Genomic DNA, 17,793 nt, shown 5'->3' with positions numbered 1-17,793 from the left:
AATAGAAATGCCGTTACCATAAGTTACAGACGTCCAGTCTCTCATCCACCTGCCCTGTCCTGTTTTATTCACTCCTCAACCCCAACATTTTGAGAAAGTTAATTTATTTATCTTTATTTATTTGTTTAATGCACACATCAAACCAGATTATAACGTCAGGTTGCTTGGCATATGTGATCCCTTTGCAGAGAAACAGTACAATAATAAAAAGTGGAGTAAAGTACAGTACAAAAAGAGCACACAAGACACATAATACAAAATAAAACAAAATAAAAGCACATCACAAATAAATCCTCGTCAGTTAAAGCAGTCATGAAAGGTTCTGAAGGTGCTGCTGGAGCTGCTGGAGCTGCAGCTCCTCACGTCGTCGGGCAGGTTGATCTGTGGCTGTTACAGCGAAGGATCACAAGGGGCCAAACCGCTTCAGACACAAATCTCACAATCATTCAATTCTCTCAGCTCAGTCAACTGAACTTTCTCTCCGGTGATATTAATGAGTTTAGAGTTTGTTTGTATGAGGACAATTGGCTTAATGGCTGTTTCGCCCGCCCGCCCCCAACATGTTGAACATATTGAACACCTTTTCATGCGCTCAAAACAAGGGACAAAACAGATCCCAGTGCAGTGCAGGACAAGCTTTATATTTACATACTTGGAAAGAAAATCCCTAAAGACAGACTTGCAGTCAGCAAAAGCCATTCACTTTATTGTGCCTCGCAGGTTTGTCACTCTGCTCTTCTTCTCCTCTGGCCTTTAAATACCACAACATAAACAATCACAACATTACTACAATGTGAAACGGTGTGCAAAACCACATGATTCAGTGATTCAGGTTGTACTCAGTGCAAATAACAAGGCATTGTAACATTCTAGTGAAGTAATTGCACAAAGCAAGTTCCATTGGTTTAGGAAAACTGAATTTCAACACGATTAGGATTGGGTCTTCAGTATGAGGACCCAGAGGAGGACTTTATTTAAACTCTTGGCTCAGTTTGTGTAATCTGGCTCACATCTACAGGCGACATGAGGCTGTGCAAAGAGTCGTCTGACTCACTGGAAGTGAGAGGCACCATGGCTCCTGGGTTCATCGCTGCCAAACACCACTGTGATTGGTTTAAAGGAATAAAAAGGTGCCAGAGTGTTTTTTCTTTATACTAGAATGATAATGTGCACAGCCAGACCTTTGTGGAGATGTGGAGATGGGTCTGACTATGTAAGGGATGCAGTTAGGAAAGCAATCACCAGCTGGTACTGGCACAATAAATAATAATAAAAACAATCAAAAGCTGCCAATAAGGCTGAGTTCATTCATTTCTGTGTTATAGGTTCTTTAGCTCAGTCTTTCTGATTGTTCAAACGTCACAAACGTCTGTTGAACTTGTAGCGGAAACAATGAGAAACTGAAATTTAACTTGAGTTTACCAGAGAAACGGAATGACATTTGTTATGGATTCCAGCAGGGACAAGTGCTGAGGGGAAGTAAACATGGACATCCCTTCAGTCAGCCAACGATCATGCAGCTCCATCAGCCCCCACATCCTCCACCGCCTCATTAAACAGATCAGGTTGACAGTGACCTTCCTGTACAGACTGAGCTATCTGGTGAGCAGGAGGAGGAGACTCACTTTCCTGCAGAGAACACAGAAATGCTGAGGAACCAGCCCTGTCGGACCAGAACCTGAAGCCAGGATAAAGAGGTTCAGTGAATGTGGTGTTGAAGGTGTGGAGGTGGATCGGTGTGTCCGAGCAGACTCTGTAGAAGGACAGAGTGCCAGCAGGACAGTCCACATACACTGCAACTCTGTCGGAGGAGGAGGAGGACGACGAGGAGGAGGTGATGTAGGTTGCCTTGTTGTCATACCAGACAGAGTAGCCAATGGTATCGGAGCAGACCAGACTCCAGGACTGATCATTCCTTCCGAACAAACACTCGTATCCGTTTCCCTTCCTGCTGATACCTTTGTAAGTCACCGCTATGTGAAGTCTTCCGCTCCACTCGACCTCCCAGTAGCAGCGACCAGTCAGACCATCTCTACACAGCAGCTGAGGCCAGTAGTCGAATCTGTCTGGATGGTCGGGATATGGCTGATCCTCATCCACGTGTGACATCTTCCTGTTGTTGTCAGACAGTTTGATCCTTGTGTTTAGCGTGTTTGTGTCGAGCGTGAGCTCGCAGGCATCTGACGGAGAGGACGAGACGAAACAGCTGCAGTTACTCGTCTGTTCATTAACTGATAGTGTGACGATGACAAATGAGATGTGAATGGATGATGTCAGAGATGTTTGAATGAATGTGTGCTGCTTTGCACTCGTGAATCAAATTTATCAAAAGCCACACTCACACTTCCTCAGACCCGGTCTCACCCATCGGACTCCACAAGGCTCCACCCTAAAGGGCAAACGTGGACAGCACATTGATTTTCTTTCACACGGTTGGAGACTGTTATTCACTCTTTTTAGCTCTGATTTTGGTCTCTGTCAACTCCTGAATATGTCTGGCTCTCTAGCGGCTAACTGCTCCACTGTGTTGCTGCATGTACAGACTGTCTCTCATTGTCACTGCCAATCACAGCCCATGTTCTAACAGTCAACGCTGATGATTATTATTAGGATCTGAGGTATTGAAAATATTACAGTTCAAACATTCAGAAAAACAGCGATAGCATCCCTGTCCCTCCCTGTTTTGGCACATCCCAGCTACTGTTACCTGGTAACTCCTGTATGTATTGATCCTCTGATATGGAACGCTAACAGTTTGATGAGTCAGTGTTTATTGGCTCCAGTATGAGGTCAGCTTGGTGTCAGTCTGTGGCTGCAGCGAGCCTTTTCGTACCTGAGAGTGTGCAGTCCAGCAGACAGCAGCTTCACTCCTGAGTGTCCTGGGTGATTGTAGCTCAGGTCCAGCTCTCTCAGGTGGGATGGGTTGGAGTTCAGAGCTGAGGCCAGAGAACCACAGCCGTCCTCTGTGATCAGACAGCCGGACAGCCTGCAAACAAGCAGAACAGCTAACACACCAAGTACTGAGAGAGTTGATAGTTACTGCAGTACTGCAATATCGCAGTGCTGACGCCATTTCATTCTGTTTGTGACACTGAAAAAAGATGTATTATTATTTTAATGCTGATTTCTTTGTGATGACCATGTATGAAAGCATGTTGAAATTCAATTCCCACGGAGGACCACACGTGTCACACAAATAGTAGTAAAACATTTCATTAACTAATAACTAAGTGTGCAGAAAACAAACTGATTGTATGGAGTCAGGGAGCTTCTTACACCACATGACTAATGCAAGGCATTACATTGTTTCACCTTACCTTACCACACAAGGCCCAAACAGTCACACAGAGGCTAAATTACTATTTTCCGTGACACTCGCAGTCCTCCATAGATTCCAACGGGCAGCAGAGTATTATGTCCATGGAAGGTAATTCACATAGAAACGTACTAACGCCCTTACCTTACTCACCTTACTCAGGTGAGGAATTTATCTGTATATGTAAAGACAAATGGTGATCAGTTCAACAAGTTGACAAATCCTGACCTGAGAGTTTCCAGTTTACAGTGTGGACTCTGCAGTCCAACAGACAGCAGCTTGACTCCTGAATCCTGTAGGTTGTTGTTACTCAGGTCCAGCTCTCTCAGACCAGAGGACTGGGAGCTGAGAACTTTGGACAGAGCTTCACAGCTTCTCTCTGACAGGTTACACCCACTCAGCCTGAAGAGATGGTTTAAAGGGAAAATACAAGAAGTCAGCTTTCTCTCCTATTGAAACATAGAAGAATATTTAAAATCTGGCAAATAAATCCAATTATGCACTTACAGAGCTTTGTAGGAGGCTTTGACCACTGGCAGCAGCCTCAGAAGAGCCTCCTCTGAATCAGAGTATTTCTTCAGCTCAAACACATCCAGATCTTTTTCTGATGACAGTAGGATGAAGACCAGAGCTGACCACTGAGCAGGAGACAGTTGATCTGTGGAGAGACTTCCTGACTTCAGGTACCGTTGAATCTCCTCCACAAGAGAATGATCATTCAGCTCATTCAGACAGTGGAACAGATTGATGCTCCTCTCAGGAGACAGATTCTCACTGATCTTCTTCTTAATGAACTGGACTGTTTCCTGATTGGTCTGTGAGCTGCTTCCTGTTTGAGTCAGCCAGCCTCGAAGGAGACTCTGATTGGTCTGCAATGAAAGGCCCAGGAGGAAGCGAAGGAACAAGTCCAGGTGTCCATTTGGACTCTGTAAGGCCTCGTCCACAGCACTCCAGTAGAACTGTGTCTCTGCAGATTCATCTGTTCTTGTTTCAGACTTCTGGGATGTTGGTTGTTCTTCTGCCAGCAGGTTGACACCAGAGTTGGTGAATGTCTGATGGGCATGAAGAGCAGCCAGAAACTCCTGAACGCTCAGATGGACGAAGCAGAACACCTTGTCCTGGTACAGTCCTCTCTCCTCTATAAAGATCTGGGTGAACACTCCTGAGCACATCGAGGCTTCTTTGACTTCAATGCCACAGTCTGTCAGGTCTGATTCATAGAAGATCAGGTGGCCTTTCTGCAGCTGCTCAAATGCCAGTTTTCCCAGAGACTCAATCATCTTCCTGCTGTCTGGATTCCAGTGTGGATCTGTCTCAGCTCCTCCATCAAACTTGATGTTCTTCACTTTGGACTGAACCACCAGGAAGTGGATGTACATCTCAGTCAGGGTCCTGGGCAGCTCTCCTCCCTCTCTGGTCTTCAACTTATCTTCCAGAACTGTAGCAGTGATCCAGCAGAAGACTGGGATGTGGCACATGATGTGGAGGCTTCGTGATGTCTTGATGTGGGAGATGATTCTGCTGGGCTGCTCCTCATCATCTCTGGATCTCTTCCTGAAGTACTCCTCCTTCTGTGGGTCAGTGAACCCTCTGACCTCTGTCACCATGTCGACACACTCAGGAGGGATCTGATTGGCTGCTGCAGGTCGTGAGGTTATCCAGAGGCGAGCAGAGGGAAGCAGATTCCCCCTGATGAGGTTTGTCAGCAGCACATCCACTGAGGTGGACTCTGTGACATCAGTCAGGATCTCATTGTTGTGGAAGTCCAGAGGAAGTCGACACTCATCCAGACCGTCAAAGATGAACACAACCTGGAACTTCTCAAACCTGCAGATTCCTGCTTCTTTGGTTTCAGCGAAGAAGTGATGAACGAGTTCCACCAAGCTGAACTTTTTCTCTTTCATCACATTCAGCTCTCTGAAGGTGAATGGAAATATCAACTGGATGTCCTGGTTGGTTTTGTCCTCAGCCCAGTCCAGAGTGAACTTCTGCATTAAGACTGTTTTCCCAATGCCAGCCACGCCCTTTGTGATCACTGTTCTGATTGGTCGACCCGTCCCAGGCGAGGCCTTTAAGATGTCTTCATGTCTGATTGTGGTTTCTGGTCTGGCTGGTCTCCTGGATGCCTTTTCAATCTGTCTGACCTCATGTTCATCATTGAGCTTTCCGGCCCCTCCCTCTGTGATGTGGATCTCTGTGTAGATCTCATTCAGAGGAGCTGGGTTTCCTGCTTTGGCAATCCCCTCAAACACAAACTGGAACTTCTCCTTCAGGCTAGATTTCAGTTTATACTGGAAGCCAGCTGAAACGGGATATCCTGAATGAACACACAACAAGAAAATATTTGAGAATGAGCATATTAATATATACTCATCAATCTCTTGAGACATTAATGAATGTCCCATCTAACTAGTCTGCTTAACGTTTAGAGAAACCCTCTTACTGCTCTGCAGACAGTCAGCCAGCTCCTCCTGGTTCATTCTTTTCAGGAAGTACTGCGTGATCTTCAGAAACGCCTCCATGCTGCTCCTCCTCTGCTCGTCTTCCTCGTTGTCCAAGACATCCTCATCCTCCATCTGATTCGTTGAGCCTTCTGGGTGACATGAATTGAAAGTCTTCTGGATCTTCTTCAGTTCGGTCTTCACAAAAGTGACAATGTTCTCCTCGAGCAGCTGCAGCAGAATATCATATGAATGATGGAAGCAAAGTGAAACATCAGATCAGTGTTGGACAGAGTGACAATCCACTGGCCTAAAGTGCAGACCGGAGATTATTGTGAACAGAATGAGTGGAAATGTAGTAATTGTACATGTACACACCATAAATATGGATTCCAGGTGTTTTTGATGCTGCCAGGCTGACTGGTCACTGGGAGCGTCTGAGTTCTCCTCATCGAAACTGTGGGCGAATCAGGAAGAATTAGCTCCCAACATGTCTGACCACACGGAGACAAACACGAGGTGAAGGACCGTGAAGTCATCAAGACGAGCTTTACGACACTTTCCACATTCACACACTGATGGCAGAGGCTGCCAAGCGAGGTGCCAACCTGTTCATCAGGCACAACGTGACACTTCCTGTCCAAAGCGCACCTCAGTACTTCTACGCTCTGCCACTCACTCATACACGCCGATGGGACGGCTGTGAGGAGCAATTTGCGTTTTACCTTCCATCAGCAGATAAACGTCTGAAGGCAAGAGGAGGCTCCATTGACAGATCACTCTTCATGGAGACACAGCTGTGTTCAGGTCCAGGTGGGTCCGGGATGCGCTGCCTCTCCGGGCTTCGACACACACACACAGTGTTGAGGGTGAATAAAGACAGTGGAGTGATGTGAGTGCTGAGCTCTGACGTGCAGACGTGAGATCTCACCTGTGAGCTTCGGTCTGGCCGTCACCTTCGCCACACAGCACGAGTTTAGAGGGAGGGGCTCCCTCCTCGGGCTCCTCGCACCGATTCATACCTTCGCCCCGAACACAACAGCCTGCTGGGAAATCCCACAGGTTATTCCTCATCACTCCCGTCAGTCACATGACACACACACAAAGCTCAGCGTGAAATCATTTTCACCTGACACAGAGTGACGACAGCCATACAAACGTTTCCTGATGGAGGACTGTGTGTGTGTGTACCTGCTGACTGATTTCCACAAATTCACAGCATTTCACGACTTTTCATCAACTTCACAAAACATCAGATGAGAAAAACACTTTTCTTTAATCCGTCAGGTTATGAAACTTCCTGTCACTTGAGAAATGTTGACATGTTACGTTACTTTGGAAATTTCTTTTTTCTTGGTGTGGATAACAGGCTGATAGTGGGTTAACACACACACACACATCGTAAAACACCTCGTAAGACATCCCTCATCCTCATGCAGGTAAGTATACACGAATTGCGTTAAAAGCTGTTATGTTGAGGACAGAACACACAACAGTTAGTTGTAGTAATTTTTGTTTCTCTGCGACACAAAAGGCACCGATTTCCCGGCGACCCGCGAGGTGTTTCTGCTGTTTCCACCGGAAATAAGCCGATGGCGGTTGGAGCCGATCAGAAGTCACACAGAGACAACAGTGATCCCTTACCGTCCTGTAACGGAGACACGAAGCTGCGACACGAGGAGCACCGAAACCGAAACTTAACTGACCAACAAGGTGAGGCCGTGACGTCACGGTTGTCACGGCAACGGCAGAAAACACCGGACGCTGTCAACTTTTCTTTTTGAAACTAACAAAAACCACCTAATAGGCAAGGCACATTATGAGCACATGAAATTACAAAATCTAACACGAATAAGAACATTTAAATTTTTGAATAAGCAACAAAATACACGCTGATGGTGATGATAATAATAAGCCTTTAATCCACTATAGTTTCCCTTTGATACGCGTTAAAGCACTTAGACTTTTGGATAAGGAGGAGTATATCAGTCACTCCTAATGTCCTTCATGTTTCTACGACACTCGAGATGAGAGGAGCAGGAGTTTGACGTCTCAGACCGGACATCCGGTGGAAAAACGGCTGATTGGCGGTTTCAGTTTCATTGTCGCAAATGCTGCAGTTACTGTGATCAGCGTTAAACCTCAGCAGCTCGTTGTATGGACTAACATTACTCAGATATTAGTCTTTTATCTTAGGGCTTCCGGGGTCAGTATAGTATTTAGTCCTCCAGTTCGTATTGTCCATCCTTAAACCAGTTCGATAACGGAATCCGGATTTGATCTGACTGTGTGCACTATGTTGTTTAACTGATTACATACCAGTTTGAATCAGACCAGGTAACTCTATAACACATGTTAAACATATCAATACCCTAAATAAAGACATTTACTCAAATACTTATTTAAGTTACTTACTGTTTATTAAGTTACTCTACCTCTATATTTGCATTAAAATACAGAAGCAATTATAAAATATGATGCTTTGTAATAAACCACAGAACAGTATGTACAGTCAGGCCTACAGCTGGGTTGATCGATTGATTATTTGATTAATCTTTTTTCTGATTAGTTATGCAAAAATAAATTAATGCTTCCAGCTTTTCAAGTGTGAGAATTTTCTGTTTTTCGTTTTCCTTTTATTTATTGACAGGTCATATTTTTTCTGCATTGAACACTAACACTTTTAATACTTTTACGTAGGCTACAATTTCCAGATACTTTTACTTAAAGTAGGTAACAGAGTATTTTTACACTGTGGTACTAGTCCTTTTAGATAAGTAAAGGATCTAGAAACACCTCATGTACTCGAACTACATACTTCCTGAGCAGTAGTAGTGCAAGTATCACATCTCAGGTCAAATGTCCCCTGCAGCCTTCCGTAGAAAACCTGCTGGTTTGTTGACATTTTTCCCATCAGCTGACTGCTTACACGTTAGCTGGCCAGTTTCTGACGAGCTCAGCACAAACAAACAGTCAGCATGTCCTTAAGCTGTCGGCACTCAGCTCTCACTGACCACATCCACTTCCGACGTCTTTAGCGAACCAGCAGCTCGCGATGAGCGTTGTTGTTTTGCTAACGCGCTGCCTCTCGCCAGAGAGCTAAGCTAACCGCGCAGCGAACGTTAGCTCCAGTTAGCCTGCCGAGCTACAGCGGGAGGAAACCAACAAGATAATTAATTAGCCGATGTGAAGCGAAAACCATGGAGGGGATTCTGTACAAATGGACGAATTACATGACAGGTGAGTCGTGCGGGTGGCTGTCTTTGTGTCGAGCCGGAGACACGCTGACTGAATGATGAACGGTGTTGTGTGGTGTTAGCTAACTGTGCTCATAGCCCGTCAGTCAACAAGCTAATCTCAGTTCGCGAACTTCGACTGGACGGCAACTTAAATTTGTCCGAGATGTTAATGTAATGTTTGGTCACAGATTAAACTGCTTACTGCAGCAAACATCAACAGCTCGATGAGCACATCAGTCATCAGTAACCTGCGTGTCACTTCCGTTTATTTCAGCAGATGCTAAACCTGCAGCTGATGCTAATGATATGAGTGAAGTGCAGAACTGACAGAAAGCCCCGTCTGTAGAGCCACACCGTGTACCGACAGAATGCAGAAGCAGCTACGGGGATTACGATGCTATTTGACCTTAATGGTGGCAGCAGGACATGTCTATAAATAACGCGACAGATACACACAGCTCATGACTTCAGCCTGCTTCCTGTCAGCTGTCAGTGAGATGAGTGCTGAACAGGCTGAAAAAGTCCACCGCTTTTGTTGCACTTGGACTGGGAACCAAGTCTCTCTCATAAAGTCAGCCAGAAAGCTGAAACAGCTGACATGAAGGATTGTTTCTTTAGGATGTAACACAGCGTGATGATTAAAAATCAGCATTATTGCATTTAGAAAAAATAAATCAAAGATCCAAGTCTGAATTGATAAACGTCAGTGAAAGCTTGTTTTCCTGTCGACAGAGATTTACTCAGATCAGACGCAGTTTATTTTGATTAAAAACGTGGAGAAGCTTTGTCAAGTCTGGAAATTAAGTCTGGTGATGTTACGGTGGTTAAGTCGACTTTGACAATAGATAAATCTTTAATTCTATAGTCCAAACAGCTAATAAGATAATCGAGAATAGATCTGCAACTAATGATTATTTTCGTTGTCATTTAATCTGCCGATTCTTCTTCTTAGTCTATAATATGCCAAAAGTTCTCCAGAAATACTCATCAGATAGATAGATAGATAGATACTTTATTGATCCCGAGGGAAATTCATGCATCCCGTAGCCCATTACAGCAGTGTAGGTTAGTCAAAAGTGAGCAAACAAACAACCAAACAAGGCTTAACTGTTAGTGGGAAAAATAGACTAAACATGCTAAACTAAAACAGCAAACAGTTTCCCATAACTCAAAATGACATCTTCAGATTGCTTATTTTTTCCAACCAACAGTCAGAAACCCCAAAGACTCTTCATTTACTGTCATAAATGACACAAAAACAGCGAATCCTGACATTTAAGAAGCTGGAGCCAAAAAAACCCAAACTGATCAATCTAATAATCACTGCAGCTCTAATTGAGAACTTACTGAGACATATGACATACAGCGTAATGTTAAAAATGAGTTGCAACTGTGGGATTCAGCATTTTCATAGTATTTTGACTTCTGGTTCATCAGCTTAAATTTCTTGTCAGTCTCCCAGTTTTCGAGGTGTGTTATGATCTGTGAAATTGAAAATGGGTTTTAATATTTCAGAACACTAATAGAAGTGGACAGAGACACACATTTGTTCTTTAGGCTTTGAGCTTGTGTCCGTGTCCTCAGGCTGGCAGCCACGCTGGTTCGTCTTAGAGAACGGAGTCATCTCTTACTACGACAGCGAGGACGACGTCGGCAAAGGAAGCAAAGGATCCATCAAGATGTCCGTGTGTGACATTAAAGGTCAGACCGCTGTTTGAAACGTCTGTGACCTCCCCGGTCCTCCCTCGTGGCACCGTAGACATAAACACTCTCCACACGTTTTGTTTCAGTCCATCCCACAGACCCAACGCGCCTCGAGTTGATAATCCCTGGCGAGCAGCACTTCTACGTCCGGGCTGTGAACGCAGCAGAGAGGCAGAGGTGGCTGGTGGCTTTAGGCTCGTCCAAAGCTGGAACTCTGGACAGTCACAAGCACAAAGGTACTGAGTTTAAATCTGTCCGTCCAACACATCTGCGTCTGTCCCTCCTTCTGATCTGCGTGTGGAGAAAAAACACCTGCTGGAAGACTTTGAATGTGAAAACGCTGCAGGAAGCGTCGACCCACACACATACATCTCATCTGTGAGTGTGTTTGTGTGTACGTCTCCAGGTCCCGACTGCCTGAAGACGAAGATGTCTGAACTGCGTCTGTACTGCGACCTCCTCGTCCAACAGGTCCAAACCATCCAATCACAGAATGCCGCAGACACAGAGGCCACGCCCAGCTCAGAGGTAACACATCCTCTGTTCATCCCAAACTGTTTATTTATAGTTTTTTTTTTTTTTATCATAATTGATCGATTTTCAAAGGTCCAGTGTGTAGGATTCAGGATTCAACTGACTACCCTCCTCTTCCAAACATGTAGGAGAACCTACGGTGGCCTTCAGGTATCATGTTGAGGTGAAAGGCCCTCTGGAGAGCCAGTGTTTGATTTGTCCATTCTGGGCTCCTGTTTCCTGTGTGTCTCTGATGTAAATCCTGCGCGCTGAACCTTTTCGGGATGAGTTTGTGACACTGAAGAACTGAACCTGAGTACAAACAGAAGGATTACAGTAGGATGATCTTATTTGTCTTACGGTGCAGGTCTTTCTCCCTCTCTCTGCAGGCGTCTCTCCTCAGCGCCACTTGTGCCACTTTCATCAGGACTTTGGAGGAGTGTATGAGCCTGGCCAACCAGAGTTTGAGCCCTGAACTCAGACCTCCTGAAAGAGTAATCACACCTTCTCTAACGAGCCTACACAAATGTGTTTTGGTAACATTGGAAATACTCACATTTATTCATCACAAATGTGTCATAAAACTAAAACACATGTCGTCCCTTCTGTCTGTCCAGATGAAGAGGTCAGTCAGTCACCCTGGAACGTACTGCTTCGACAGGTGAGTGAACACACACACACACACACACACACATTCTGCTACCTTTTATTACCCCGTCACAGTCTCTGACCACGGCTCGTTGCTAATAACTTTATTTGTACAGCAGTAAAGACGCAGCCCAAAGTGGTTTACAGAACAGGATGAAAAAACAAGAATTAAACAATAAAAACACCATAAAACGTGAAGCAACTTTAAGAGCAGACAAAGAAGGATCATCCCAGTCAAAAGCCGGATGAAAAAGATGCATATTTAATTTCTAGTAGACTTTATTTCCAGTCAAAGTCGGTTTATTCAAATTTAAGATCAACTTCCAAACCAACCTGCTGTCCAAATAAAGTCATGACTCACTGCTGACTGTAGCCTCCAGGAGGCAGCATCACATCCTGTTGAATACCGCAGACTGGATCCTTTGTGCCAGCCCTAAAGGACATCCAAGCAGGTCTTAAAACAACATTTTGTTGCTCATATGAACAACGAAACTGGTTTTACTTGCTGTACCGATAAATCAGTCTAAGTGCTGGGGGACATTTTAGCTGGAGTTAATACTGCTCAGAGTGAAACATCTAACAGAGTCTTTGGTTAACAAAGGTCCTGTCTGCGACCAGGAAATGAAAAATGGATCATGAAATGAAAACCAGAAAAATGGGGAACTTAGAAAGTTTTGGAAAATTTCCAGTTGATTAAGCCTCATATTAACAAATAATCTTTGAAAGACGTTTGTCCCCCGTCACTCGCCGTAGTACGATCTCAGATCCTGTCACAGTGTTCACATTGACTGCTGACATCAGACAGACTTGAACCTCTGCTTTAAACAAGACTGATGTTTTAATGAGTTCAAAAGTCACATGACCTTAACATGTTTTTCAGCATTTTTAGATCATTTAGATGGCTTCAAAAGCTTCAGTGTCACATGGTTGAACAGCCTCTGCGGAGAAGACAAACAGCACGTTGGGCTTTCTGGGAGGCTGTGGTCATATTGAGTCGTGACAATATACTGTCAAGGAAAATTACCAGTGAACATGTGTGGATTGTAACATTTTCATCTAAAACCAAACAGTGAGGGCGAGTAGGACAACATCAGGTGAAGGAGAAACGCCTCTGGGCCGTCTGTATCATCTTTTTAACTGAATACATTCAACCAAAGGTTTTGAGGACTTTTAACAGGCGCATGTCATGTGGAGACGTTGCACCTTGTTCTGTTGACCGCTGACACCTTTAATCTCTTGGAGGAAGTTAAAGGTTGTGTAAACTCTCCCCTCCACAGAGGAAACAAACCTGTTCTCCTTCACTTGACCCTCAGTAACAGAAATAATGTGTGCAGACAAGGAAAGTCAAAATGTGGTTGTATTAAACACAGTGCAGGATGTGTGTTTATACGTCTGCACACAGTGAAAACACTGAAAACATGTTGTTTTTAATTATGTTGAGCGAAGTCTCCTATTTGAGCTTTTGTGGTTCTTTCCTCAGGTCAGGCGTGCTTAAGGAGTACTTGAGCGGAGGTCAGAGGTCAGCTCAGCGCAGGAACCGGACGTGCTCCGACAGCTCCGTGTATGATACTGAACGTGAGTCACACGGAGTACTTTATGAGTACTGTAAATGTGTATTAAGTTTCCTGGAAAGGGTGATTTAATTTGGTTTTAAATGTGGGGAAACAAAGACATCGTATGGAGAGTACATGTGAGGGGTAATGCCCTTCAAGGTGTCCGTTGCAGCCAATCAGAATCGAGTGATCCCCCAGGTATAAACAGTGGTGTCCACTTGACTTTACAGTTATACAGCCGGGTGGAGTAATGAGACAGTATCCTGCTGTACTGTAACTCGTGTGTACTAAGTGAACACTGTCTCTGTTTTCCCTACAATTACTACCTAATTAGCACCAGTACTTTCCAGGAACCGTAAGTACTCACAGTCATGTGTCCCAGTTGTACTCCTGGAACGTGTATGACAAAGCCTTTTCTGTACAAATTCAGCCAGCAGCAGTTGAAAATAATTTTTGTATCCATTAATCGAAATGTTTTGTCAGCCAGAGAGTTTAATAGTTAATCTAACAGTACGGCTTCATTCAGACATGACGACACATTTGGCACCTGATGGGAGAGACTGTTGGAGCTTTAATCAGTGACCAACATGACTTTGACTTATCACAGCAGATCTCATTCATTTGTGCATCCATTTCATCATTTATTATTACTCAGCGGTAGGATTTAACAGAGTATATTTACTCCAGTTATTTTCTCACCTGTAGCGCTGTTTACCCGTGTAGACATTTTGGTGTGAGCTGCAGGAAGGAACCAGCTGTGGACATGTCAAGTAACCCGGTTACTTGAGACAATCCACAGACCTTGTTGTGAGCAGTTTCACACAGGAACTAAATGAAGACAGCTCACCTGTAAAAGCTGAAGTGTGTGTGTGTGTGTGTTCCAGGTGTGCTGCCTGGTCTCAACGGTGACTCGCCCTCCATACCTGAAGAGAGAGGAGGCGGTGTGAGCCCAAAGACCACGCCCACTGACACAGACACTGACCTGTCCATCTGAAGACCTGACATCCATCCCAAAGCCAGCTGGACTCCCCCGCGAGAGACGTCAAGATCGACGGCAGTGACGGCGACTGCCTCCAGGCGAGACGATGACGACGCCTTCGTTAAAAGGATGAGACGTTTGACCTCCTGTTGGACTGTCCTCCTCCTCTTGCTTTTGCTCTGAAGTCAGCCGATTGCCAAACACTTTGGATAACAGTTCATTTGTCTTAAAACATTTCAGTCATGCTGTCCACACTGGACGGACAAAAGACACCAGGAGAGATCTCACAGCTGGACTTTCCCCGAGACGTGGGGAGTATGAAGTATTTGACGCTTTGACACACTGCGATGAGAGGACGCTACATGAGCAGCTGCATTCACACCATGGACACGCTCAGAGAGGACGGCAGGCCTGCAGCTCAGTGGACAAATGTGCGAATGCGGTCAGTTAACCTGGACTTAGCCGAGACCAGGTGAGGACTGTGATGGCCGGAAGCTTCGCGGTTCCAATCGTGTTGCTTTCTGAGGTTTTCTGAGGAAACAAAAGCATCTTCTCTTCCGGAATTTTCTGCCTTGTCCACATGCTCGAGATCTCGACTGACTTTTTCTGTCCTGGGAAACTTGCCAGGCGTCCTCCACATTCTTCTTCCATACGTCCATAGCCGTGCTTGCCTGCTGAAAACAAAGGTAGAAAAAGAAAAAGTCCGTCCCTCTTCCTGCCGGCACGTCGTCTTCGAGCTTGTGGTCTGGTAAAGCAGAGCGTAGCTGAGGACGAAACCACGCTGATTAACGACGTCTCAGCAGGTTCCTGATGTCAGTTCTCGTTCTCAGCACGGAGCCGAGGAGTTTGGGTCTTCAGATGCCAAAGTTTGCACAAACGTAATGTGATGTACATTCGCTGTGGCCTCATGCTTTTTCCTGGTAAAGCTTCTTCTCCTCAGTTCAGCCGGCGTTTGCGCCTGGAGTGAGGAGAACTTCAGACTTCAGTGTGATCTGCAGCTCTGTGCTTGAGGAGTTTGCGCCTCCTCCTTGTGTTAGTTTCTGCTGGCCGTAACACGAAGGGACTTCAGCACACCCGGTGTGGTCGTGCTAAGCAGTAACGTGAAATGAGTTAACTCAACAACTGAAGCCAGGATTCCCCCCTCGTCCTCAGCTAAAAGGGGAGATGTTTACAACATATGACCAATGGCAAACAGATATACTTACAAAGTATAGTATTAGATGAATATGAAGTTAAACATAAGTTATACTGATCTTGAATGTAACCTGCTCTGGAACAGGTCCACATGGACATATATACAGGTGGCAGACGTGTCTCCACTTCCTCCCACTGTACTAAAGTGAAGCCAAAACCCCAATTCCCCCAATACGAGTGCTGCCATCTTGTTCTGATTTCATGATCAGGCGGTCAGAAAATTTTGGGAAAAATTTATTTGACACGTACTTTGAGGGGTTTATTTTGGTCCATGTTCCATCTGCCGCCTGCTGAGGGGCAGGAGTTTATGAACTAAACTATATGAACAAAAGTACTTGGACACACCTCTTTATTATTAAATCCAGGTGTGTTATGGGGTTTGGGCTCAGCCCCTGACTTCCAGTGAAGGGAACTCTTAATGCTAAAATAACAGTTTGTTGCCACCAAGTTGGGCCATCCAGGTGTTTTGGCTTCACTTTTGAGGAGCTCTCATGTCGTCTGTATTTACGTTACCATGGCGATGTACCTCGGTAAGCAAAGCGTCGTCGTACATCCTGCTTCGCAGTACACACCTCTGGTGAACGCAGTCAGATCAGCATGAATGTGTGTGACTTCACCTCCTTTTAATGTTCATAGTTCTTGAGTGTTTCCTCGCCTTCAGGTGATGAATTTCAGCCAGATGTGACCCAGAAAGGAAACGAGTACGGAGGCCCTGAAGGCTCATCACACAGCGACCTGAGAAAACACGAAACGATGAAACACCCACATGAACACATTCACAAATTAGTTTAGTTTTGCTGCATGTGAATTAACCGAACATGTTTCGTTTATTTCACAATGTTTAAACTGTCTTCACGTGGATTTTTCAGCTGCAGTGTTTCGAGCTCTCAGGGCCTCCGCAGACACGTGATTAAATGAATGAAGACAAGACTGTGAGTTCAGATGAGGCCTTTTGCACATGTGATGCTTTTCGCTGCCAAAAGCAAACAATCAGTGTTAATCAGCATTCAGCTCTAAAAGAAAAACGTGTTAGAAAATCAAAGCTGCTGTAAGACAAATCAATTTTAAAAAACATGCAAGAGGTCAGCAAACTCAGCTCAAATTTTATTTCCTGTCTTAACTGACCTCTTTGTACTGCGCACTGCTGTCTTGTAACCCATTTTGCTGTCTGAAAACATGCAGAAGTCATCATCTGAACACAAAGCAAACAACAACACGAACTGAACGCTTCACTCCTTCACACACGTCAGCCAAAAAACATGTTTGATTCTGCATTCACCTTTAAGACACTTTAATGATTTTTTTTCTTTTTCAATGTCCTGACCACAGCTGCTTAAACCTCCACCAATCAGGTATCTTCATGTCACATTCAGATATCAGATGGTGTGATGTGATTTGCACCGCACATGTGCAGAAACTCCCCGCGGAGTGCAGTGTGTCGGAAGCTGTGCTTGCTTTGCACTTTTTAAAACGTGTTTTTTAACGTGAGGATTCCTGTGAGGTGCTGTGGTGGCTAACAGTGACGACGACTGTGAAACTGGTTGTTGATGTTTAAAAAAAAAAAAAAAAAGATCTTTGCGTTTAGTCTGTGTCGTTCTTCTGTTTATGAAATGATGTTTTGGAGTTCCAGCAGCTTTCTGTGACTGTAAACCTGCAGCGACATCCTGCTCAAACTGGTTTTACCAAAACGTGTGTTCAGTATTTGTTACGAACACGCTGAAAATGTTTATCCCCCCGCGATTTCATGGACCTCCTTCACTTTCTCTAAATACTGTGAAGAAAAAGTCAAAACGTGCAGTTTTAATTTCCTACGCCTTCATGCTCAGCTTCTCATACCTTTGCTGATTATTTAGAACAACTTGTTGGTTGTGTTTTGTCTCTGAACGATCACTTGTGTGTCAGGTTATTTTATTAAGTATTTAAACAAAAGGTGGATTTTGCAGGAGCTTGTAAAGCAGTTAAAAACAGCTCACTGGTACGCAAAGACATGCAGGTGCAACACGGAGAGAAGATCAGCTAACCCGCTCCTGGATCAGATTCACAGGACTAATGTGTTGTCGGTCCAAAATGTGGAACTACTCCTTTAAGGCACCTCGACTACTACTTGTTGTTTGAAAGGAGGACTAATTAAACCGCTGAATTCTGACTATTTTCTCTCTGCTTTCGTTTATTTCCTGAACGACAGGCTGTTCAGTTTTCCGGTCTT

At 44.7% G+C, this 17,793-nt stretch overlaps 2 protein-coding genes across 2 annotated transcripts; one reads left to right on the top strand and one right to left on the bottom strand.

Moving 5' to 3' along the window:
* Positions 1-87: 87 nt before the first annotated feature.
* Positions 88-7,490, bottom strand: LOC124065731 (NLR family CARD domain-containing protein 3-like). The gene is made up of 9 exons (XM_046401406.1): positions 6,689-7,490; positions 6,483-6,599; positions 6,136-6,214; positions 5,760-5,988; positions 3,824-5,633; positions 3,545-3,718; positions 2,834-2,986; positions 2,343-2,389; positions 88-2,180 (listed from the first exon to the last, which is right to left on the bottom strand). Exons 1-9 carry the CDS (start codon positions 6,829-6,831, stop codon positions 1,513-1,515), a joined length of 3,420 nt encoding a protein of 1,139 aa, XP_046257362.1. The 5' UTR covers positions 6,832-7,490; the 3' UTR covers positions 88-1,512.
* A 1,131-nt stretch (positions 7,491-8,621) lies between these two features.
* Positions 8,622-17,731, top strand: plekha3 (pleckstrin homology domain containing, family A (phosphoinositide binding specific) member 3). The gene is made up of 8 exons (XM_046401407.1): positions 8,622-8,997; positions 10,581-10,697; positions 10,787-10,936; positions 11,107-11,228; positions 11,603-11,707; positions 11,831-11,874; positions 13,342-13,436; positions 14,299-17,731. Exons 1-8 carry the CDS (start codon positions 8,958-8,960, stop codon positions 14,406-14,408), a joined length of 783 nt encoding a protein of 260 aa, XP_046257363.1. The 5' UTR covers positions 8,622-8,957; the 3' UTR covers positions 14,409-17,731.
* The last annotated feature ends 62 nt before the right edge of the window (positions 17,732-17,793 follow it).

This window comes from Scatophagus argus, chromosome 10 (assembly GCF_020382885.2).
Source record: "Scatophagus argus isolate fScaArg1 chromosome 10, fScaArg1.pri, whole genome shotgun sequence".
Taxonomy (NCBI): Eukaryota; Metazoa; Chordata; class Actinopteri; family Scatophagidae; genus Scatophagus; species Scatophagus argus.
The sequence above is the reverse complement of the archived record's forward strand: the minus strand, read 5'-3'. Positions and strand labels throughout refer to the sequence as shown.